The sequence below is a fragment of the Castor canadensis genome, chromosome 15 (assembly GCF_047511655.1).
Source record: "Castor canadensis chromosome 15, mCasCan1.hap1v2, whole genome shotgun sequence".
Lineage (NCBI taxonomy): Eukaryota > Metazoa > Chordata > Mammalia > Rodentia > Castoridae > Castor > Castor canadensis.
In genome coordinates, this window is record NC_133400.1 from 61,791,206 (window position 1) to 61,817,408 (window position 26,203).

General features: G+C 36.8%; 1 protein-coding gene across 3 annotated transcripts in view; it reads right to left on the reverse strand.

Moving 5' to 3' along the window:
* Mpp7 (MAGUK p55 scaffold protein 7) overlaps positions 1-26,203 on the reverse strand; it is a 230,102-nt gene that overhangs the window by 167,770 nt on the left and 36,129 nt on the right. For 2 of the 3 annotated variants that reach the window (XM_020183282.2, XM_074056318.1), the window contains one exon: positions 5,610-5,763. In XM_020183282.2, coding sequence (XP_020038871.1) covers positions 5,610-5,646 — 37 coding nt within the window. In that variant the 5' untranslated portion in view covers positions 5,647-5,763. The remainder of the gene's footprint in view (positions 1-5,609; positions 5,764-26,203) is intronic. The other variant, XM_074056319.1, reaches the window with a different exon arrangement.

Below are 26,203 nucleotides of genomic sequence, written 5' to 3' on the forward strand. Positions count from 1 at the left end.
ATTAAATATTACAGCACTGATCACTTTACTTTTTATTAGGTACCATACAAAGTAAAATTTATCAGAATTTTTGTGGAAAATTAAATGCAGTTTGCATCCAAATGATCAATAGTAACAAAAAAATTGGTGAGTAATGTTAAGAAGAGTTAGATTACTATTCTTTTCTTTTAAATAAAAAAACTGCATTTGAGGAGGCAATCAAAAGAACAGACAGATACTGGGCACAGAGGTTCACGCCTGTAATCCTAGCAGTCAGAGGCTGAGGCAGGAGAATTGTGAGTTCAAGGTGAGTCTGAGCTACACATTAAGACTCTGTCTCAAAAAAACAGAAAGAGTAGACAGCCAAAAACTAAGAAGAACAAAGTATTATAGAGGTGTCTTAGGCAGTTAATTGAAAGGACAGTGCTTCCGTCCCCTTCAATTTAAAAATACTTACTCTATGTATCCACTTTTTAATATTCATAATTCGTTACAACTTTTCTTGAAGTAATTGTAAATGGTCAGTCTACAAAAATAAATGGTGGACTTTCATTTATAAAGTTCATCAAAAAGAAAACTGTCACACTGTTTAGGAATGGTCAGACAAGTTATAACTGTGCAATATGTGTGGCTGAAGTAGGTATCGTCTCTCCTCCCTGTCCATCTCTGAGGAGGACTGACGGAGCAATGACAGAGCAGGGATTGCTTTCCAGGTATTTGATTTTTTAACCTAGGTGGTAGTCACATAGACGTTCGTGTTATAAGCACTTTTAAAACTGTACTTATAAAAGTTTTACATAATTTCTCTCTCTACATATATTATATGTCACATTATATGTCTGTACAATCACACTTAATGAAATTATGAAACTAAAACTAACATAAGGTATTATGCAGGAAAGGAATGATTCCATTAGATTATAAAATAAATTTGGCACTATTACAGGAATAAAGTAATAAGCTCACGTCTCTAAAGTTGTTTCCCATGAGTTAACAACTCTGACACTGCTTCAGATGTACCTAGGCTTAAACAACAAGTAAAGGGATGCTGGAGCACCATCCTTCACTCTGCAGAAGGAATTTACAGATAAGCAAGGGAAGTCACTAGATGACCCATCTGACAATGGGTTACAGTTGCAGACATCAGTAAGAATTTACATTAGCATAATATAGCCACATCTGACTGCACACAGAAATGTTCACATATCCACATGGGTGTTTATGCATGAGTTAATATATACTTTTCTCTGTTTTGTCCACAGGGAGGGACTAAAATATTACTCAAGTAGCAAAAAGCATTCCAACTCCCCAGACCTTTGTTTCTTATCCCACTCTCCAAAGAAAGAAATCCAGTTCCTTAGGGAAGCAGATAATGCTAGGACTAGGGTGGTACTAAGCCAGGTGATCCACATACCCTTTGATGTCAAAAGTAAGGAAGTGCTAGACACAAACAAGTACAAACTGATGTAGGGTTTATCACAGGAGCCAAAGGAAAGAGCTCCAAGGCCCAACCCTGGAACAATCTGAACAACAAAATAGTGTTGGATTATGACCCAAAGTAAAAAATAAACATTCAAGTCAGCAATTATATGAATAAATGATTGAATCAATTAATAAATGGAGAAGAAGAGACAAAAACTCCTAAGTAATTTATATAGATACCTCACTCTATAGGAGGAAGAACAGAACACAGAACCCTGCTAAGCTGCACGGAGAGAATTCCTTTCAAAGCTATAATATGGCAAGAGTAGGAAAGAGTAAATTTACAGTGGGGGAAACTTACAAACAGTACTTTAGCCAGCTGAGCAACGTCAACACCAGTAGTCATTAATTAAATCGATAGTGTGTCTTTAGTAACATTTAATGACAATGGGACTTTGCCTCTTTGTTCTTACTCCCCAAAATATGTAATGCCAGTATTTTCATGAAAGAACTTCAAACAAATTCAAATAAAGGGCAAAGTTATAATATGCTTGAGCAGTACTTCTCAAAACTGTTGAGGTCATCAAACTTAAGGAAAATCTGAAAAATCATCACAGTCATGTAGCCTAACAAGACACAACAACTGAATGTAATGTGGTAGCCTCAAAGAGATTCTATAACAAAAACAAAAACAAAAAAAAACTGGGGAAAAAACCAAGGAAATCTAAATCAAATATAGATGTTAGTTAATATAATGCATCAATATTGCCTCACCAACTGAAACAAGTTTACCATAGTAATATAAGATATTAATAACAGAGGAAACTAGGTGTGAGGTATATTGGAACTTTATGCTGTTATTGTAATTTCTCTGTAATTCTAAATTTTCTACAAAAATTATTCAATTAAAATTTTTTGAGCCAGGTGTAATGGTACACACATATAATTCCAGCAATTGGGAGGCAAAAGAAGAAGGATCACAAGTTTAAGGCGAGTCCTGTTTCAAAAAACAAAAAAAATTTAAGATCAAATCAACAGATCATTACAGCCAAGAAAGAGAACAAAGAACATATGCGATACTGGCATATGATTTATGTGGAAAGAATGAATATCAAATAAATGCTTATGGAATACTAACAATTCATATAGGAAAAAATTGCATTAGATTAGATTGGTGCCTCACTCCACATACAAATTGGAATTGGAATAAAATTCCAAATGTGTAAGAACAAATCTTTAAAAATCATTAGAAGAAAAAAATCTTAAGAGAGTATCGATATGGTCTTGGGATTGGAAAGGTCTGCTTAAGCAGAAGATACCAAAACCAACAAACAAAGATTGACTTGATTATACAGAAGTTTTCAACTCGTTAAAAGAAATGATATTTTTCAAGAGGGAAAAAAGGACAAATGGCTGACTAGACAAAATGGTGCTCAACCTATAAGGCCCAAAGAATTAACATATAAAATATAAATGAAAAATTCTACAAATAAATTAGAATAGGGTAAACCAATACTTAATACTTAAATACTTAATAAATACTTAATACTTAATAAATACTTAATACTTAATAATACTTAACCAATACTTAATACTTAATAAATACTTAATAGATACTTAATAAATAAAATTAAATACTTAATCCTAAAATACTTAAGCAAGGAGCAGAACCAGGACCGCATTAATACTGGAAGGTATGGAACACTACATTGTGACACTATGGGAAACTATGCACAAGTTCAGCAGAATGAGTAGATATGCAGATGCATACAGGGATAGGTATGAGCATACAGGGATGAGCAGATAGGTAGAGAGATAGATTAGATAGGTAGGTAGATGGTTAAACATGTATAACAGACACATACACTTTCAAATACACCATGGGAATACCTCATGAGAAAGTTACAGAACAATCCACAGCATATAATAAAATTTGTGACTTAAAAAAACTCAAATAGGTATTTGTTGTTTTGTTTGTTTTTGGATATTTGATGCTGCTGATCAAACCTGGGGCCTCACGTATGCTAAGCATGTGCTCTTCCACAGAGCTGGACTCCAGACTAAGCATTTATGCACAGAAAACTTTTGAAGGATACCTACCAAACTGAGAAAGTGAGGCTGGAATAAAGGGGACTGTTTCACGTTGTTCTGGTGTGATTTTTTTTTTTTTTTCCTTTAGGGAAACAAGCAGAAATAGGAAAAGGGAGGAGGGCTGAAAGTTTTATGGTGAAAGCATTTTCTCAAATGAGTACTGTGAACATTAGGCTGCTGTTAGTCAGGTACCCTTCACCATTGCGTGGGCCTCTGACCATCAGTGGCCCTCTAACTTTATTCTCCTGGTGTCCTGACAATCGGGCATCAACGATATTGCTAAGCAGCACTGCTTATGGTAAAAATGACTTTGGACTGGTCAACAATCTAGACAAGGCGGACCTAGGAAGGGACAATAAACATCTGCATGAACACTATATTTTGGGGCTTCCTGGGTGTACTGACCTTGGAACCAACATGTGTTCTGTGCGTTACGCAAATCTTGCTGAGACAAAAAGTAAAAAAAATATCCTGACATAGGGTACCAACAGGTCAGCACTTTAACTCTGCACTAAGCTCTTTGTGATTCTATATAGCTAATGCTATTTTTCATGACTGACACCTAAACTGCTGTACAAATTAAAAACACTCCATTTTCATTATTCTTTGAGTTATATATAAGCAACAATATTTTGCTTATATTTTGCATTCAATTAAACTGATACATTTTGGTGAGTAATAGATATAAGAATTATTATACAACTGTAGCAAAATCTATGACTCACATAAATTTTAGCTATAAGTTTTCAAACAACAATGGAAAGTTAAATCATTCATTTTTATGCAGTAGAAAACAATGTGGGTCTACAAAAAGAAAACATCTTTTCCAAAGGAGTTGGTTTCCAAGTTAGTATCTTGAGAAAGAAAAAGAATTATATAATTTAGCAATCAAAAGTTATTCCTCACGAAAACTAATCTTTAGTGTAAATCTCAAGTGTAAAAAAATCACTCTTGATCAAGATGAGATAAAACTTCCTAAATTTATGGATATACTAGAATGGTATCTACAAATGATGCAAATGGAAATACCAAGGTAACTACAACACAAAATTAGGTTTGTGATTAAATGGTTTTTGAAAATATGGCGCCGGTGATTGGAATGATCCAGGCTGAAGACAGCAATTTCAGTTACTTAGAGAATGGGATCAGTGAGACTAAATTCAGTATGACCAGCAAGAAACAGATGGCATTCTTTTTAATTATACAATGTCACCACTTCTTTTCAGGTATCTTAAAAATGCATAGCACAGCCCCCAGCATCAACTCAATCTTGTTTTTCTTCTTCTTGGTACTAGGAATTGAACCCAGTGTGTCATGAATGCTAAGCATGCATTCTACCACCCGGCTGTACCCACCCCACCCTGACTCCCAACCCCCACCCCACCCCCGTCTTCCCTACTTGCCTAACAGCTCTTGGAGGCTTCAGGAATTGACACTTTTAAACAGAGCTGTCTGAGGAGCCCCAGGAGAACCTCAAAGGGATATCCACCACCCCACCACACCCTACAAATCAGGTCAGAAAGGAGAGACTTTACTGTTACACAGGATGTGTGTGTGTTTTCTCTTTCTTAGAAATATTTATACTATATATCTCTAAACCTTACAACTAATAATGAGATGAAATACAGTTTTTTCTTTTAGTTTTAATTGAATCTCTTAATGAAACAGATCAAACTCAAGATAGATTTTACATCTGTTGAGACGGGAAAAGAAAATAAAAGAATGGAATAGAAGGATGTTTTCTTCCTTAAAGCAAAAAGTCCGAAGCAAGGATGGCAAAACGTTAATGTCGGTTATTAAATCTCAGTGAAGCACAAATGGGTAGGTAGAATTTGCTATATGTTTAGGGTATCTAACTTTTACAAATTAAATGAATGGTATTATTCAAAAAGCAAGACAATATGGCACCCATTATCAGTACCTGGAGAAAGCAGTCAGTGGATGCCCTCCACCGACAACTTTATCCAGCAAGGGTGTAACTAAGGTGATTTTATGCTACTCATGCTGGTCACTGAGAAACAAGCATGACCTCTTTATATTTATAGTGCTGCACCCCACTGTGAACAAGAAGGCTGAAGTGAGAGAGGGAAGACAACTGCCCCCTTAGGTTCACATACCTGTATCACCAGCAGATCCCGTGGACAGGGCCGGCATTGTGCAGGCTGTGAGTGAGGAGCTGCCCTCCACTCTCTCTCCACAGAAAGCCACAGGGAACTCAGTTCAGCGGCCTGAAGCCTTGCTGTAGACCAAGATGTGTCAAAGGAGTCCTTTCTAGAAAGAAAAGAAACACTTATATGTATACATATACATACATACATATATATATATATATGAGTATCACTAAATTGCAATATTCTGTAACTAATTCAAAAGTTTTATTCCAACACACTACCCAAGTGATCACAGTTCTGCAGAATTTCTTCTACAGATTATATACAGATATTCAGGGGGAGAGTGTGTGATTTTGATGTGCCATTTCTAATTGAAAACACGAACGCTCCTCATACACGTATCAAGGCTTCCTTAAAGATTCTTACATTTGGTGTAGGGGCTGCTGATCGGACACATGGAGAACTTTAAGAAGCTTCTGTAAATCAATATCATTCTAAAATTCCTTCTCTCTGTTATCATAATTCTAGCTACATTTCCAAATGTGGAAGAGAGACCAGATGAATTGCCAGCCAACTATAACTGTATTTTTAAAGAGTTCATTCTAATATGACAATTGTAAAGTTCTCTAACTGAAAACTACAAGTAACTTTAAAAAAGAATTTTTACTAAAATTGAAGCAAGACATCAGTATAGATCGGCGGAAGTGTTAGTAATCTAAACTAAACCAAATGGTACAACCTAATAAGCAAGTGCTTTTAGAACTAAGTTTTTACGTATCTTGGAAAATAGTGAGTTTTTTTTTAATAACTATCCTAACTAATGTTTCTCCTAAAATAAGAAGTAAAGAAAGTATAATAGCTAAGTGCCTAGACTCAAGTTTCGTTTAATCTCTAACCTTGCTAGTTCTGTGATTTTGGACAAGTTATTTAATCTTATTAAGCCTTAATTTCCTTATATGCAAATAAACATAACTTATAACTGTTTGATAATTAAACATGTTAAGACATATACCATACACTGTCTTGCATACAGTAAGCAAACAATAAAAGCTGGCTATAAAATTTTTTTATTTGGGTAATACAATTACAAAATTAAAACATAAAAGAAAGTAGAAATATTAAAATTTACATTGGCCTAACACCTAAAAGGAGGCCATGTGGTTTAAATTTGGATCATTTGCTATCTAATAATGGAAAATACAGTGCATTTACATTTTTGTAAAAATCAGAACTACACAATGTTTTAAGTTCATTTGTAATGCATTTTAACCAATTCTTCATGCAGCAAATCCAGTCACTTAAAAGCATATTTTAACAGCTATTAATGGCAACGAGAAAAATAGATACTGTCAATACTGGAAAACTGGTTTCACATCAATTTCTAAAGCCTTTAAATTGTTGACTTATATTATAAAATAAAGAAAAATGAGCCTGCCAAATTTTCTTTGAAAAAAATCCAACTGTAAACTTCCATTAAAGCCTTCTAAATTAGGTTTTTAATTGTCAAAGCAAAAGTATAAAAACTTCACCATCAAATAGACTTTCTTGGACTGGACTATCTGCTGTGACTCTTGAAGTCTGCTTTATATTGTAACAATGGTCGACACAGTTAAAACATTCATATAAATCCATACAAAAAAGAGTGCCAATTTAAAATATGAGGGTCATTATTTTAAATACCAGGTGACAATATAAATTACTAAGCTAAAAATTAAAAATGAGAGAAAGACAAAGTCAGGTTTTGTCAGCGTCCAGCTCAGACACTGCTTTCCCCAATAATTTTAAAAGGAAACTGCTTCGGTTTCATGATTATTCTAATCAGGATTAAGAGTCAACTCTATCAAGTAATGGAAGAAATAAAGTAAGTCATACACAAAGAAAGTCCAGAAAAAAAAAATTCAGTTAATAGAATTTTGGTTTGCTGACAGAAAAAAATGAAAACCAGTTAAAATTTGCAAAGCATATGCACAAACATGTCTACCACTGAAATACAGACTCCGTACTAGCTATATCAGTGTAAGCTACCACTTTCTTTATAGCTTAAAGAATTTACAAAGTTTCACTTTTATAAACTTTTATATACATCATGAGTCAATTTATGCTTATAGCTAACAAAATTAAAACTTGATAACAACTTGGTACATTCTTGTTCCTTTTAATACTAAAGAAAATCTTACATTCCACATTGAAACATCCTTCTGAGCTATTACTGCCACATACGAAAGGACTTAGCATTTCACATTTTTTAATTTCATAATGAACACTCAAGGTTAAATTTGTTCAAAGCTGTATATTTACTATAGTGTAAATATCTTTTAGTATATATGCTACAAAGTACTCAAAACATATACACACATACAAATTTCTTTTTTACATATACGAATTTTTTTTAATGGTTTTATCGAATCCTAACCAGTAAAATACTTAACATTTTGTGGAGTGAAGTAGCGTTTCTGGGTCTGACTTTCAAATTGAGTTGAATTTTTGTGTAATAATGTTATTTTCTTTGGCTAAATTTATTGAACATGCTTTGAAATTTGTCAGAACCCAGCCGTAATTATTACTGACTGTTGTATGGAATCAATTTACTACAACACAAAAATACCAGCTGTTACAGTATGTCCTGAGAGGGATTACTAGATATTCTTAAATTGAAGTTCAATCCATCTTTCCATAAAAAAAAGAGAAAAACCCAAATGCCGGGAACATAAGAGCAGTATCAAATGCACCTGAAGCATTTACAATACCCAATAGAACTATTACAACCTTCCTTTAAAAAGGCTTATTTTTGAAATTTCATTATTCCAGTTGTACGTTGCTTCTATATATCACACTGTATCAGGTTCTTCTGGCACCAATCACGTGGAAACAGTGAAATATGTGCAGTTTCTGAGCTTAGGATGTTCATTTTCTACCCGCCCTGGCTAAGACCTCAACGCTCCCATGGCACTGATGACATCTAGTGGTCAACCCCAGAACTGCAGGTGTTTAAAGCAGGACGATTTCTAAGTCCAGCGCAAAGCAAAAACTGACTTAAATCCACCTAGTGACAAAGTCATCCGGAAAAAAAAAGTTACTAATGTGCAAACACACACAAGTAATATAGATAAGCAAGAAATCAAACCACTTCCAAGCAAGAACTTTCTGGCTGGTGGCGTGGCTCAAGCAGTAGAGCGCATGCCTGGAATGTGCAAGGCCCGGAGTAAAAGAAAAGAATATGCAAACTTTCAATTAACTGTCACCACAAACTATTTAAAGCTTATATTAACAGTCAGTCACTTCAGGAAACCATAACAATACTCAGTAATCCGAATGTAGATTACTTCATCAGATACAAGTACTCAAAAACAAATATGAAATAGAATAAATTTTCCAAATATAAATCTAATATCACCAATTTTTTAAGCTCAATTTAAAAGGTTCTCTAGTTATATTAGCTAATACAAGCAGACTGCTATCTGTTAGCCTTGTTTGAATCTTCATAACATAAGAGATGGCTGAACACCCTAAGTCTACTAAGTAAACTTGTGCTCAGCACGTGATACGACCCCACTTTTCGCCTGCCTAGAATGCTCAGGATCCTGGATTCACTCTGCAACACCGAAAGAGAAAAGGAAGAGAAAAAACCGTGTCTATACCTTTTACCCTGATAGTTCTCGAAGTGTGGTCCACAGACCCTTAGTGGTCTCTAAGGCCTTTTTAGAGGGGTCCTTGAGGTAGAATTATTTTCAGAAAAATCCTGAGATGCTATTTGTCTTTTGTACTGTCAACATTTGCATCAATGCTAGGTAAGACCACCAGCATCTTAGCATGAATCAAGACAGCAGCACCAAATTGAAGTCATTCCTTACTGTATTTTGCATGGCCCAGTGCGGGAAGAGGGGAGAGGGAGGAGGTTCACGTTAGAATATCCTGAATGAAACAGTAAAAATTAATAATAGACTACTTTGAAATACTGGGACTCTGAGCCTCACGCTTTCTAGAAGGGCATTCTACCACTTGAGCCTCCCACCCTCCGGCCCTTTTTAGCTTTAGTTATTTTTTGGATAGGGTCTCATATTTTTGCCTGGAACTGGCCTCAAGCTTCAGCTATGCCTCCATAGCTGGGATTACAGAGACACACACCAAGCCCAACTTTGCCTGGGCTGTCATCAAAGCATAGTCCTCCTGATCTCAGCATGTCGAGTAGCTGGGATTACAGGCATGGGTCACCACACCTGCCCTGATATATTTTCTGATTATACATTGAAGCTCACCTTTAAGAAACTGCCACATGTCATGTTTTGATGTTAACAACAAAGAATATCCACAATTAACTAAATGAGCTGTGAAAATGCTCCCAAAGTTCTATGTGAGGTCAAATCTCTTATCTTTCAACCAAACATATAACAAATCAAAAGCAGATAGAAATATGAGAAAATAAGTGTTTCCTATTGAGCCAAGAATTAAATATACTTGCAACTCACCAATGTGTTCGTTTTGAAGAAAAAGGTTTTTTAATAAAAAATAAAAATGGTATTTGTGTAAAGAAGCACATTAAAAATTGCTTAAAGGGGGAAGAAGGATAAGAAAGAGTAATAAGGTAAATTTGATCAAGGTATTCATGTATGGAAAAATTGCAATGAAACCCCTTTTTATAATTAATATACACTAATGAAAAAGAGAAAAAAATTAAAGTAAATATAAAAATGTTACTTGTGCTAATAGTCAATGTTATTTTTTAATTGATTGCAACAGTTTAATCTCCCATTTTAATTTCCAGTGTTAAATATTAATCAGTATAATCCACACAATCAAAACTCTTTATAAAGTTTTTAGTAAAGAGTGTAAAAGATCTGGTGACCACAAGTGTGGAGAACTGCTATTCTAGGCCAAGGCCTAAAAAACATTTTCACATCAGGATCCATTTCCAGCCCAGGGAGGTCAGGCGTGCTGAGCACTCTTCTGCATCCTTATCCTTACACCTTTCTCACTAGCAACTTACAGATCTGAAAGTAGCATGCTTCCTAGCTATATTTTATTGGTTAATATATAAATAGTCAAAGAAAGTGAAATGTTTTTCTATTTTTATGGTATAAAATTGTATGCAAAATAATAAATATGGAACTTTGAAAGACAGTTTTTAATCATAAAATTACATTTCAATTTTGGCTACTCTAAGAACATGAGACTCTCACTACAGTTGCTCCTGGACTTATTATGGTATTATATCCTGATAAACCCATGGTAATCCGAGAAAACGTGAAGAGAATATGCGAAGCCAAAAGTGCATGAATACCCCTAGCCCATCAAACACTTCAGCCTGGCAAAGCCTCTGCTCAGCCATGACCACAGGGCCAATGAGAGTCCCAGCTCACCACCCCCACCAAGTGAGGATTGTGCCACTTACCACTAATCCAGGAAAACATCCAAATTTAAACACTGAAGGATAGATTCTACTCCATGTGAATCACCTTCACACCATCATAAAGTTAAAAAATCACAAATGGAGCCCTCGTACATCAGGAATGTCTACATACATAGGAAATTTCAAAACATGACTACAACTGGTCAAGTGCAATTGTAAGAAAACACGCTTCATACAATCAAAATCAAAACTCCCAGCTTTCAAAAACAAAGGAACACTGCAAAGAATTTTAAAGCCCCACAAATTCCCAACTCAGCAGGATCTGATCATTATGTACTATGAAACAACCTACCTCTCTTCCTCAAATGGAAAGAAGAGGAGAGGACAGAAGAGTTCACTGAAAGTGTCCCATACTCTTCAGGGACTGAAGAGAAGGCAGGGGAAGGACACTCCACTTTACAGTGCTCAGGGAAAGGAGGCTTTCATGGGGAATTTGCCAGAAGCCCTGGTACTCTGCAGGAAGAGGCATTAGCCAGGAGTATCTGGCAGGGCTGTTACACTCACTCAGCTCACTTGCACCCTCACCATGCACCCAGACTCTGCAAGCACAGGTGTAACAAATAATTTTGCGCTTGCAGACAATGACCTCATTCCAGACTGTCCAACCATCCCTGACAACCAGAGCACCATGACCGCAAATGTGCACCACGCCCTGTTTCTCCTCTTTCTCCTCAGGCCACAGAAGTAGCTTCTGCCGTGCAGTGCAAACCCACCACCTCTGCACCTCATGCTTCTCTGCTGGTGATCTTTGTCGTTACACTTACTTCCTACCACCTGCTACTAAAACGTCTTCAAGGAAACACCACCAACCAACAGTGACCTGATGTTTGTTCCCAAGCTCTTTCCTCTCACTGCTGGTGGCAGAGAAAAATGATAGTAACCACACCATCCTTTCCCTAATTCTCAGGTGCAGATCCACCTCAGCATTCTCCTGGCATTCCTTTACCTTCTGCTACTGGAGAAAGCAACACTGTAATAATTTTTAATAATTAAGGTACATCTTACACGTTTTGTTCACCAGATTTCCTTGAGGGTGGAGCCTACATCATACAATACTAAGCACTGCAAAATGATCCTGCTATGGTTTGGATGTGTTTTAAGCATGCTCCCCGAGTGTTCATGTGCTAGAAGACTGGTCCTCAGTGCGGCGATGTGAAAGAGAGCAGTTCCAGAGGTGGGACTCAGGGGGACAGGTAATTAGGTCATGAGGAATAGCATCCTTGGAAGAGATTTCTGGTGGCTTTTTTTTCCCTAATTTTTAATTTTGGCTTTTATCTTTTGAGATAGAACATTGAGTGTCCTTTGCTATGAAGACCAGGTAAGTCTCAAACACATGACCTCCCAGCCTCAGTCCCCTGAGTGCTGGGATTACAGGTGGGCACCACAATCCTGCTCTGATGGTCTTCCGTAGTGAGTTACTTCCCAGGAGACAGGTGTTATAGGGCCAGGCCTTCAATGTGCTTGGTGTCTTCTGCATGCAGTTGTTTTCCTTCCCACTTCCTCACCATATTCTGATGCAGTCAAGGGCCCCTCACCAGAGGCTGCACAAATGGAGCTGCCTGATCTTGGACTTTCTACCTCCAACACTGTGAGCTAAATGAACCTCTATACTTTATAAAGTACCAAACCTTGGATATTTTGTTATAGCAACACAAAAGGACTCATACAAGCCTTATTTAGAAAAATAGCAGTATGTGACTAACTCCTACCTTCCAAAACCTCTCTTTCCCTTCCCAATGAGAGCACCTCATTATTTTACTTATGGAAAGGCAGTGAAGCCTGGAAATGAAAGCAGAGATTCTAAAATAAGTCAGACCCAGGATCATATCCAAGTTCTGCCTCACTGACTGCATGACCTTGGCTAAGCTACTGAATGGAATAAGATTAAATGGAATGACAAAAGTCCAATGGGTAACCATCATGTGACAGCTTCTATTAAGGCTCATCAATCCCATTTTCATCACTCTCTGTTTCTCACTTTCTCTAACCTAGTTCTACAAGTTCTACTGTGACATGAATCCATACTTTGGTAGGAAGCAGCTCTTATTTTAAAAAGTGGGTTTATCACTTACTGCAGGAACAACTTATGAGACAGGAGACATCAGGAACCACATAAAAATAACTTAAAATACATGTAACAATCATGTTAGTGATAGTGATCACTGAGTACAATTTTCTAGACATTAGGTTTAAACTTGCCATGTACTGTTCCATATAATCCTCAGAATAATCCTATTTTTAAAATGTTGGTACATATTTTATGGATAAGGACACTGAATTTTAAGCAACCTGGCCTAAGCCCACAGCTCAAAGGCATTCCATTGTCAGCAATACAAATATGGTGCTCATCACACCTCGTAATGCTGCATCTAACTGCCATGTACTTCTCAACCAGTCTTCTTAGGTATCAGATGGAGAACATCTTTGTGATGGCAAAAAGAAACACACATCTGTGGGGATGCCACCCTGAACATGCCCAATCTCATTTGATCTCAAAAGCTAAGTGGGGTTGGGCCTGCTTAGTACTTGGATGGGAGAAACACACAAAATGGTCAAATATTAGCTTTTTATTTCCCTCAGCCTTTCCCTTAATATCCTTGCTTTAGTTTATCCTGTTCATCTGCAAATAAGGAAACTGTCCACTTCATACCCTGCTAGCTGCTCCTCGAGTACCTTGTATTATGCCTTCTCTGATAGAGCCAAAATGTCAAGTAGTTTCAGCAATCAGCACTCTCAGCTTTCCGTCCTTTGATGCTAAAACTGTACACATACAAACTCACAATAGCCAAAGATTAGAGGCAAAATAAATATCTATTACAGATGAACAGATGAGCAAAATGTAGCATATACATAAAATGGAATATGATTTCGTCTGTAAGAAGAAGAAATAACCCAGTCACCAAAAGACCAATACTGTATGGTTCCACTTACATGAGGTCAAAATCCAAAGGAGTCAAAATCATAGAATGTGGAATGGTGGCTACCAGAGGTTGTGGGAGGAGGAAATGGGCTGCTGTTTGATGGGTATAGAGTGTTAGCTTTTCAAATGAGAAAGTTCTGCAGATCTATTGCATAACAATGTGAATACACTTAACACTACCGAGCTATATACATGTTATATGATTTTTGCTATATCTTCTTTTAAAAATTAGTACAACACTTTGAAGACAACTAAGAAATAACTACAAACTAATAGTAGCCACAACAGTTGCCCAATAATTTGAGTAGCTCTCAAAGATAGGAAAGCTTAATTCTAACAATAAGTAAACTAATGCAATACACACAAGCCAGCCATTACCACACAGGATGCATAGCAGTTCTGAAACACACATAAATCACTCTGTATTTAAAATAACAAACACTGTCAGAGGGGAGAGATTGGTAAAAGGTGATCATACTATAAATTTGGGGTATAATAAAGGATTTCAACCATCATTACCAATTACAAATAACAAGACAATCAATATGCCAAAGTATAAAATGTAGAAAACTTCATTGTATTCAGGTATTTTGGAATTTTTTCTAAGTGTCGTTAACAAGAGTGCTACTCAACAATATTTCTGTGATTTCTCCCTTGTAAGCACAGGGAAGAATTGCACGTCACTGTCCCATTGCTTTTGGTTGCAGTCTCTATGAACAATAGGTTTGTTACTTTCAGGGAGATTCATTTAAGAACCAATATGGGATCCACCTCTGCCTCTTTCCAAACTGTCTAATAGTCCAGATAATGGCCCCTCTATCAGCCAAAGTCCTTGACATGGAGAAGAACATTTCACTAACAGGTGACAGACATATAACAAGACTAAGAAATAACACTTGTCATTGGGGTTGACTGCTATCCAGGCACACACAAGTTAACTGATCACTGCTCACTGGCAAAAATTAATACTATGGTTTTTAAATAAAACTCATCTACTCTAAATATTTACATTATTAATTCTCAGAGACTAGTTACTATTGTGTAATTCAACACAGTAGTTCCAAAAATGTAGCCTATTAGGAACATCTGGAAATTAATAAACATGAATTTATGTGTTTACTAATTTAGCCCCATAAATGATGCAAACTATCTAGTTTTCTATTTCCTATGTCCTATGTCAGAGCTATCAAAAATTAAGCCTTCCAAAAGTTGATTATTACTTATAAAACACCACGACAAAATGTGAAAGTAATTGCATTTTCACATTAAGAACAGCATTAAAGAGTTAAATGTAATTGTGTTGATGTATATTTACATATGATTTTGAAGTTATCAAAATCAGACAGTGGCAAAAAGAAAACACATAATCCAAAAGCATTGCTCATTTATAATACAAACCTCTTTACATCAGCTCTGGTCTGTCCTCTCACTCAGAGGAAAGCCTCACTGCCCGGTGTATGAGCAGATCTCTGTGTTCCTATCTTTTAACACACTCGTCTACCTTAATGATTTCCAAAGCTGAGAACAAACTGAGATAAGCCTTCAGATGACTCAAAACCCTAACATTACACAGTGGAGAAAACCTGAATGCTAAACTGGATGAAATCTATTTGGTACTGGCCATTTATTATTAAAATAGGGGAGACTCTCATACTTGAAGTCCATTATATCTAAGCAAAGCCTTAAGAGTACTGCACTGTTCACACATATTTTACACTCATTTTCTTCAATAAACTCAATATTTAACCTTCATTCATAATAGTTGCTGCAATCTATTGACTCTATTTCATAACTTTTTGATTTGCACACCATAGCTCTAAACAAGAGTATTTTAGTTTCCAGGGTGAAACAAATGAATAGTAAAGGGAAAAAAGTTAACATTTCCAAAGTCCCATGAGAAGACAGAACAAAATTAAGTTGCTATGGAAAGTAACATGCCAGTCACTGTCCAAAAACCATGAAAATGTTTATACAAAACAACATTTCACAGAACCATGCAGAACTGTATATCTGGTTAGCAGATACACGGTCTTACGCTAACACCTTCTGTAATGACATAATTTGGTAGAAACCTCATTTTATGATTAGTTTAATGTCAAAAAATCTGAGGGTTAGGAAAGCAATTCGACTAAAAATCATAAAGTGGGGCATGCTAGAACAGAAAAACATTGAAAGCCCATATGGAAGCCAGCTGTAAGTCACTTGCTATCCGTGCATTCTTGAAAGTTGCCACACAAGAACTGGGAGATGATGCGAACTCTGAGCTGGTGTCAGCACACATGAACACCACGAGAGGGGTTCAGGTTGTAGGTGGAAATGTCTCAGGGGGTCTCCCTGGCCACCTTGTCTAAAATCTACACAAACACACACACACACACACACACACACACGCACACACACACACCCACACACACCCTAACCCCACTGTTTCTTCACAGTGCCCATCACCTTCTGATAAGCTACATTACTTATCTCATCTACTGTCTGGCTATCCAACCAGGATACAAACCAATAGAAGGCAGGAACTTTGTCTGCATTACTCACTGCTGCATTCCTGGGGTCTCAGAGAGGTCTCAATACATTGACAGGTGGCTCTGTAACTAACTAGTTGAATGGATGGAAAAAGGAATGAGTGAAATTACTGAAATTGCTGCAAACTTTAACTATGATAACACTGTGTATTTTACGTGGCTAGCACAAGCATTTTCATTTATTTCATGTCTCTGTTCATCCCCTTCCTAGTTCCTGTTCAAGGGAACAAGACTGCTAATCTCATTTTTCATAACCAAAAACTATGGCAGGAAAATTCTCTTCACTAAAGATATAGAAAGGGCAGCATCTGGGCCACTATCCTTTGGCATCTCATGGTCCCATCTCCTGTAGTAAGTGTCCCACACTAGCTCCAATCGGCTCACCTGCTGCTCACTCTTGCCACCACACTGTGCTCACGCATCTGCTTTCCACACAAACTTCCACTTATCTGGACTCTGTCATGAGTAAAGGGCCTGGTCCTTCTCTTCTTCCATGGAGAAGTCTACATGGGCAGTCTTAGTAACAGCAATGTCCTCTTCAACTTTTGTGCATATTTTTGGACATTGTTTTCTAATCAAAACATTTCTAAACTCTTTTAAAGTTTTGGCTTAATTTTTGGTTTGGTTTGGTTTGTCGTTGCTCCCTCCTTACACTGGCGGGGGGGATGAAATCCAGGACTAGGGCTCTCACTTCCTAGGCAGCACTTTACCACTTGAGCACACCTCCAGCCCTCTTTGCTTTGGTTATTGTGCCTCAGCAGTCATGGACAGTGATCACCCAACATTCACCTCCAAAGTAGATGGGATTACAGGCTGGAGACAGTGTGCCCAGCCTTCATTTAAAATTTAATAGTATTTGCTTACATCCATTTCCCAAAAGCCTCAAAAGAACAAGGAAGGGAAACATTACATAACCATAAATTAGTAATAGTAAGAAATAGTAAATAAGAATATATGGTTCTTTTATTGGCCTAACAGAACCCATCATCTATACCTCCACATCCAACTTTTCTGATTTTATCCACCAAACAATCTCTTCCCCCATGTCCTTATGTACAGAGAAGCTTGTTAAAGTTCTTTGAAATGTAGTGACATCTGCAATTAACTGAAAAATACTTCAGCAGAGAAAGACAGCACAAGCACACATAAGCAAAATATTACAAACTGGTGGATCTAAGTTAGGCATATGGATATTCGTTATACCAGTTTTCTTTTACTTTTGTCTTAACATTTTATATGCTAAAAGGTTTTTTTTAAAAAAATTAAAATTTCCTGTCTGCCAGTGTCTGTCTCAACCTCAGAGTTATGCATCTTATCTCTCAAGAGCTGTAAAAGAACAAAGTTACCAAGGATGGACCACCTGTCTCCAGCCTATACTGCAAACTGCTACAGCACTGTCTCTCTAAGACAGCTGCGTGACCACTGGACTGCTCCACAGAGAATTAGCTGAAGGCTCAACAACACTTTCAGAATAAAGTTTATATTCCTTAAAATGGCACATGCCCTCTGAACATTCTGGTTTCTTTTTTGCAAAAATCGCACTGACAACTCCTTCGAATATCCTACCTTCCTGAATGTGCTGGGCTATTCCATCTCTCAGTGTCTGCTCACTCGAGTTCCTCTGCCCATTTCAAATGGGCTTAGCTGCATATATAAATACCTAGGGATGAGCAGTCTGAGCAAAAGAGGGCACCCCAACAGGACAGAGCAAAGCAAAGACTAAGCATAAATGTGTAGTCTCTTTTTCAAATCTGGTATTACTATTCAGCAATTCCTTTCAAAATCAGCAGAGGGCGCCCTGTTTTTATTTATAAAAAGGAAAATGAAAGTCACCTCAACAAAAGCAAATGAGTTTCAGGTGAAGTCTTAAAAGTTCTACAATGTATACTTCCAATAAATAAGGAATCCAAAAATAAAAAAAAAATCCAATGTAGACTAAATTTGAACATCTTTTATTAAAAAAAGATACCATTTAATAACATATCAAAATTCTAAATGTGATTACACCCTCTGAACCAATCATTTAACCTAAAAGGAATTTATCCTAAGAAATAATCAAATAAGTATGCAAGAATGAGTCAATCCGTTTACACTAAACTATAACAAAAGAACATTCCAATTTTATTTTTTTTTAAATTCAACAATGTATTTAATATAATAGCAGTAATATGACCCAAATTGATAAAATAGCAAGCATAAGTTGTATCATACTCATAACAGAAATCTGATATAACCTAGTAGTCTTTTTTTTTTCAAAGTAAATGCCATACATTTATTGTAGTACTTGTGTATTTTTCAACCATTTAACAAGTGTAAAACTGCTATTGTATCTGTTAGGCTCCTATCATTTTTAAATATTAAGAGACAAATTTTCTAAGTGCTGTGTCCATAAACTCATGAAGCCCGTGGTTTTTTGTTTTGTTTTGTTTTGTTTGAGTGTCTGTGTGGTATATCTTTTTCTTTCTCCTTTTTTTTCCATTCATTTATTCACATGTGCATACATTGTTTGGGTCATTTCTCCCCCTACCCCTTCTCACTTCCAGGCAGAACCTGTTCTGCCCTTATCTCTAATTTTGTTGAAAACAAGACATAGCATAATAAGAAAGATAAAGTGTTTTTGCTAGTTAAGGATAGCTATACAGAGAGATTTCTAGCATCACTTCCATGTACAAATGTGTTACAACCCAAGTTGATTCATCTCTAACTGATCTTTACACTGGTTCTTGATCCCCTTCTCGTGTTGACCTCTGTTGCTTTAAGGTTTCTATATTAGTTCCTCTGGAGTGGGGATGTCAAATGCTTTCATGTTTTGGGTTTTCTATCTATCCCCATACCTCCCTTATGTGCTCTCCCCTTGTCATGTGATCCAAGTCCAACAACATTGCTGTATTTGCCCTAGATCTGAAGTCCTCACATGAGGGAGAACATACTTTTGGTCTTCTGAGCCTGGCTAACCTCTCTCAGAATGATGTTCTCCAGTTCCATCCATTTACTTGCAAATGATAAGATTTCATTCTTCTTCATGGCTGAGTAAAATTCCATTGTGTATAGAAACCACATTTTCTTGATCCATTCATCAGTAGTGGGGCATCTTGGCTGTTTCCATAACTTGGCTATTATGAATAGTGCTGCAATAAACATGGGAGTGCAGGTGCCTTTGGAGTAACCTGTGTCACATTCCTTTGGGTATATCCCCAGGAATGGGATTGCTGGATCATATGGCAGATCTATATTTAGATTTTTAAGAAGCCGCCAAATTTTTTTCCAGAGTGGCTGCAATATCTTGCATTCCCACCAGCAGTATATGAGGGTTCCTTTTTCCCCACATCCTTGCCAATACCTGTTGTTGGTGTTTTTGATGATGGCTATTCTAACAAGGTTGAGGTAGAATCTTAGTGTGGATTTGATTTGCATTTCCTTTATGGTTAGAGATGGTGAGCATTTTTTGGCCATTTGAATTTCTTCTTTTGAGAAAGTTCTGTTTAGTTCAGTTGCCCATTTCTTTATTGATTCATTGATTTTGGAATTGTTTAGTTTCTTAAGTTCCCTGTATATTCTGGTTATCAGTCCTTTGTCTGATATAGAGCTGGCAAATATTTTCTCCCACTCTGTGGGTGGTCTCTTCATTTTAGAGTCCATTTCTTTTGTTGTGCAGAAGCTCTTTAATTTTATGAAGTCCCATTTGTCCATTCTTTCTCTTAGTTGCTGAGCTGCTGGGGTTCTATTGAGGAAGTCCTTGCCTATACCTATTACTTCGAGAGTGTTTCCTGCTCCTTCCTGTACTAACTTTAAAGTTTTGGGTCTGATATTAAGGTCTTTGATCTATTTTGAGTTCATACTCGTACCAGGTGATAAATCTAGTTTCAGTTTCTTGCAGACGGATAACCACTTTTCCCAGCAATATTTGTTGAAGACGCTGTCTTTTCTCCATCATATATTTTTGGTAACTTTGTCAAAAATGAGGCTGGTATAGTTGTGTGGATTCTTATCGGGGTCCTCTATTCTGTTCCACTGGTCTTCAGAGCATTCCAATTTTAACACAGTATTTTGATTATAGAGAGTTACTACTTCATTCACATCACCGACTCCAGTGCTCAGATATTCTGGCTTCAATATACCTGCACCAACATGTGAGGCCCCTATTAGTAGCCACCTCTTTCTTCAAATTTGGGCAATTTGTTTTACTTTTAGCCTTCTCTGTATTTTCCTATGCTGTTTTTAGGTTTGGCTTCACAGTATCAGAAAAAAAGGGCTGGTAATTAGGTAACCACATTTCAGACATCACACCATTCTGTGACTTAACTTATGTACTGTTTATAGATACAAAGCAAACATTAAACTCTTGTGGGTGTGCATAATACTAGGACAGGGGTGTAACAAGAATTATCAAATAATAAACATACCTACATTTTATTATCTTAAATCAATCCCACTTTTACAGTGTTGAACCTGAGAGTCCAAACTTTACTCTGCAATTGCTTTCACTAACATTAGAGTGTTCAGAAGCAAGGCATTCCTCTGTGTAAACTATAACCATTTCTTCTTTCTCTGAAAGCTAACAGAGATGGCACTGAATCAGAACAGAAACACCAGGGTACACAGGAGGTGATTCATCTTTCTGTGAGGTATAAAAAATTCAGCGGCTACTCAAGCCAGTTTGTAATATATGAAGCTGACATGGGCTCTCATGCACACAGTCTCCCATCAAAGCCCCATTTCTAGACAATCCATGACCAGTAGCTCTTTGTTCAATACATAAGAAAGGAAAAAAATAAGCCAATATCTAATATCAAATAGAGGTACTAAAAGGCAATGAGATAAAAAAAAAATTTCCCTCAATTTGGCTAAGTCAACTCTTGCTAATGGAAACCAGACTCTCAGGACTGCTTCAAATTTGAACCTATTTAAGTAATATCTATCATAAACAAACAATCTCTAAAAATAAAAGCTTCCATTTCTGACAGACATGTTGGGCAAAATACCCCACTCACAGCATGGCTGTACATTTGTCAGGGATTTCCTAGAAAGGATCTCTTCTAATATGCATTTCTGACAATACTGGGGTTTGAACTCAGGGCATGACACTTGCCAGGCAGGGGCTGTACCACTGGAACCATGACCCTAGTCCTTTTTGCTTTAGTAATTTTTTTGAATAGGGTCTCACATTTATGTCTAGCCTGGATCATGACAATCTCAGCCGAGATGACAAGCAAGCAACATCATACCCAGCTTTTATTAGTTGAAATGGGGTCTCGTAAACTTTTTGGCTGGGCTAACCTTGAATCTCGATACTCCCAACCCCCATCTCTGAGTAGTTGGGATTACAGATGTGAGCCACCGGGCCAGGATTCAAATGCACTTCTTTAAAGATCAGAATGGCCTTTTATTTTGATAAGCTGGCAAGAGAAAAGTTACTGATATGCCAAGTAGAGTTGTCATCCAAAAATGGTCTGGAATGATAAGATCACAATTATAGTTTAAACACTGCTGGAAATGCTCATGTAATTGACCAGATAAAGGCACTGGAGAAAATGAACCTGTGTGAAATGAGGACTCTGACTTCTCAGCAGCATAAGAAAGAGAGCCATACTAAGAGTTGGATTAATCGGAAAGATGGAAATAATAAACCTGTGCTCTCACTACATCAACATCAAAGGCATCTGCAAATATCATGAAGAAACATTTACTAATACTTCTCCTTGTCACCTGATAGGCCTATATTGAGATTCACAATGGAAAAATCATGCTCAAGTCAAGAAATGTTTCTCCTTGGCCCTCTAGACATCATTTCCCTATTATTAAAAAGAGATACTTTTGTTTTATCCACTCCTACATGAATTATCTTTAATTGCACTATAATCTCACTAGATTAGCAAAATTTGACAACGTCTACATCATTCAGAACATTTCTAAAACTAATTAATTTCATCAATTAGCCAAGATTTCTAAGAAAAAAAAATCACAGCCTCTTAAATTCTGAAAATCATTCTGGGTCTACAAGTGACTTGTGGATTATGGGCTGCATTTCTTTGCCCTAATCCCTAGAGTAAATTGCTGTGAAAAAGAAAAAGCAAAGAAAAGAGACTAATAAAATAAAAGCCTACCATTCACAAATCTGTGGCACTTTTGAGTGAGAGAGATTGCCTAAAATCACCAGCCTCTGGCTATGAAATATGATTTTGTAACGATATGGCAAATGCAATCAATAAAAACAGAGCTGAGGGGCTGGAGGTGTGGGTCAAATGGTAAGGAACCTGCTTTGCAAGCATGAAAAGCCACAAATTCAAGCCCCAGTTCCATCAAAAAATAAAGTGAAATAAATAAAACAGAACTAAGTCATCCTCAGTCAATAAATTAATCTTATCTTTATTAATAGCAAGGATTCTAGGATTTACAAAACTTAAAATAATAAATAAAAAGAGAAACAAGGTATAATTACTTAAAACTACCCGAAAGGACTTTGCTAAGTGCAAATAAAAAGTAGTATGCAAATAATCACACAACAGATTTATCTCAAAGTGAAAACGGGTGGATTATATTTAACTGAGCAGTTGTGCTCTCTACACTCTAGAAAGATCTCACAATTCCAAGCATAGGAGTGGCTAGAGTGGAAAAACAAGGTGAAACTTGCCATCTTACTCATCTATGGACTGGCTAGAAATCAAGTTGGCCTGCCCAGACACGCACACAACCTAATGACCTGAGGGAGGACTGTTGAATTTATGCAATAAGGACAAAATTAAAGTTAGGGGAAAACCACTGAGGTCTCCCATGCCATCGCTATGTAAACCATTATATAATTGCAAGGAAGAATTCCAGTAGGAAGCTGCAAATAAGAAACATGAATTTATCCAGTTTTTTCTAATCATCCATACAGGTATTATAAAATGCAAATTACTAAATGTTTAACATTTGGACCCTTCTGATTTGTAAGTCTGTGGTACTAGAGTTTGAACTCAGGGCTTGGCACTTGCTAGGCAGTGCTCTACCTGGTTATTTTGGGGATAGTGTCTCACAAATTGCCCAAGTTGACCTGGACCACGATCCTAATTTAAACTTCCCTCTGTTGCTGGGATGACAGATGTGCACCACCATCCCTAGCTTTTTTCCATTGAGATGGGGTCTCACAAACTTTTTTTGTCTAGGCTCACCTGGAACCACATCCTCCATCTCAGCCTCCCAAGTAGCTAAATTACAGGCATGAGTCACTGGTGCCTGACTTGTTATCTAAGTTTTTTGGCTCATTATATAGTTCAAAGGTACTTTGAAAAAAAAATGTACCAAAAAAAGATAGGAACTCACGTTCACAATTTTATTACTGAAATACTTTCTTGTTAAGTCTAACAAGCTAACAAAATTCCAATCACAGAGCTCAACACAACAGTCATCCAGTTATAGGAGTGTGCTCATATATGTGGGCCAAACAACCATAAATGTTTCAGGTAGCCATCAGCACTACCCTAAAATGTTTCTAGAGGAGCAGAGGAACAGGTAAGAAATACAGCATCCAAGCATAAGCATTTCACTTCTTTTAGAGCCAGTGAGTTCAAACCCCAGTACTGCCAAAAAGTAATTAATTGATTAATTAAAATAAAATGCCCATCAATCAGACAATGCTTTAAAGCAGCAAAGGAATGAAAAGTGGAATGTGGAAGACGGTTGGGACATAAAATGGGACTATGTTTTCAGGCTCTATTCTTTGTACTTTTTTTGTGATGCTAGGGTGTGAACCTGGGATCTTGTGCTCTACCTCTGAATTATATTCCCCAGCCCTTGGTTTTATTGAGATAGATCTCCCTATGTAGCTCAGGCTGACCTTTAAGTCATAATCCTTCTGCCCCAGTTTCTCAGGTGCTGGGCCAGGTGCACCCTACATACCTGGCTTCTTCATACATTTTTTATTTCCCAATGAGTATTTATTCAAGTTTCATATAACTAAAAGCAGAGAAAAATCATACATAACTTTTAAAATCAAATGGCAGCTAAGGCCCACATTCCATCACAGTCTTAAGGTCTATTTCTATCACTCTACTTATACTATTGATAGTTAATAACTACTTAATAACTATATTGATAGTTATATTCCTCCTCCATTATACAATAAATCATTCAGAACATAGATAGGTAATAATTACAGTTGCTCCTTAAATGTTTGCTGAGTGAGTAATTAGTAATCCAAATCCACATTTAGCATAAGCCTATGCAGGTAACCACACTTGGCTAGTCTTGATTGAGCAAAGTCAGCCTAACCAGAGGAAGTGGCTCTCAAGAGCCATATAAATTTCAAAACGTGCCACAGTCCCTTACAGGGGATGTCTGGGTTACCTAGATCAAATGACTCCCTCACAAGATTACCCACAGTGTCACAATGAATATTTCAAATCTTGGTAGAATGTTGGTATTTACACAGTGTTCTTCTGAGCACCTGTCTTCAAGGATTCTAGAGGATGCTAGCAGCAAACCTTAGTTGCTAATTTGTGTGCATTCATCTGAAAAGAAATTTCTTGTGATGTAGTCATCCTAGATAAGAGCTACTTCTATGTAATCTTACTTACCATTGAATACTTTTTAGAAGTAAAACATTTTAAATTTTTCCTCTTTCCTCTGGTCCCTAACACAATTTCCAAAGTTCCTTGGCAGGCTCGAAAATTAAGCAATTCTGAATTCCATAATGCATTTGGATTTCAATAACTAATTGTGTGACCTTATAACTAGTTTTGTAACTTGACCTGACTTATAACTGAACTTGCAAAAGAATTCTGATGCTTTTTTTTTTCTTGGCAGTACTAGGGCTTCAACACAGGGCCTCACACTCTACTTAAGCCACTCTGATAGCTCTGTTTTGCATTGGGTATTTTTATTATAATTATTATTATAAATTTTTTGCATTGGGTATTTTTATTATTATTATTATAAATTTTTATTAGAATATGTTCATTATACAGGGGGGGATTCGTAGGGACAATTCCGATTAGACTTATAGTGTACATTATTTACAAGGCCATCATCTCTCCCCTTCCTTAAAGCAATGCAAGAGGTTATTTAGTTCTGTTTCATATACCATTTGAAGTCCATCAACCATATACCATCACCTTAATCTCCTCCCTTCCCTCTTCCCTCTCCCACAAGTACCCCCACTCTGCACACACTGTGCCTACTTTTCAGTCCTGGTTTTCATTATTAATATTTAAGTTGATGTCCAAAGGGGTGTCTCAATGTATGCCCACTGTGGGTTGCTTTACTTTGGTCTGTTCAATCCCTTCAATTACTTTCCCTTACCCCTTTACCACCTTCACCCCATTTTTCAACAGTTTTCAATACATACCCTTATATCCTCTACCTTTTACACCTTATGGTATGCAGTATTACTGATGCTCTATCATTCTCTTTTCCTTTCTCTCTTTCCCCAAGGAATAGTTCCACTGTTACAAACATGTTCTACATTTGAGTTTGTATATGATCGTTCTTGTCTTTGTATATATGTTTATCTTTGGATTTTCCATGTATGAGAGAAAACATGCGGTCTTTCTCTTTCTGAGCCTGGCTTAGTTCACTTAACATGATGTTTTCATCCAGTTACCTTCAAACGACATATCATTATTACTTATGGCTGAGTAAAACTCCACTGTGTATACATAGCACATTTTCTAGATCCATTCATCAGCTGTAGGGCACCTGGGTTGTTTTCAAAGCTTGGCTATTGTGAATAGTGCTGCAATAAACATTGGTGTACAGGTGTCTC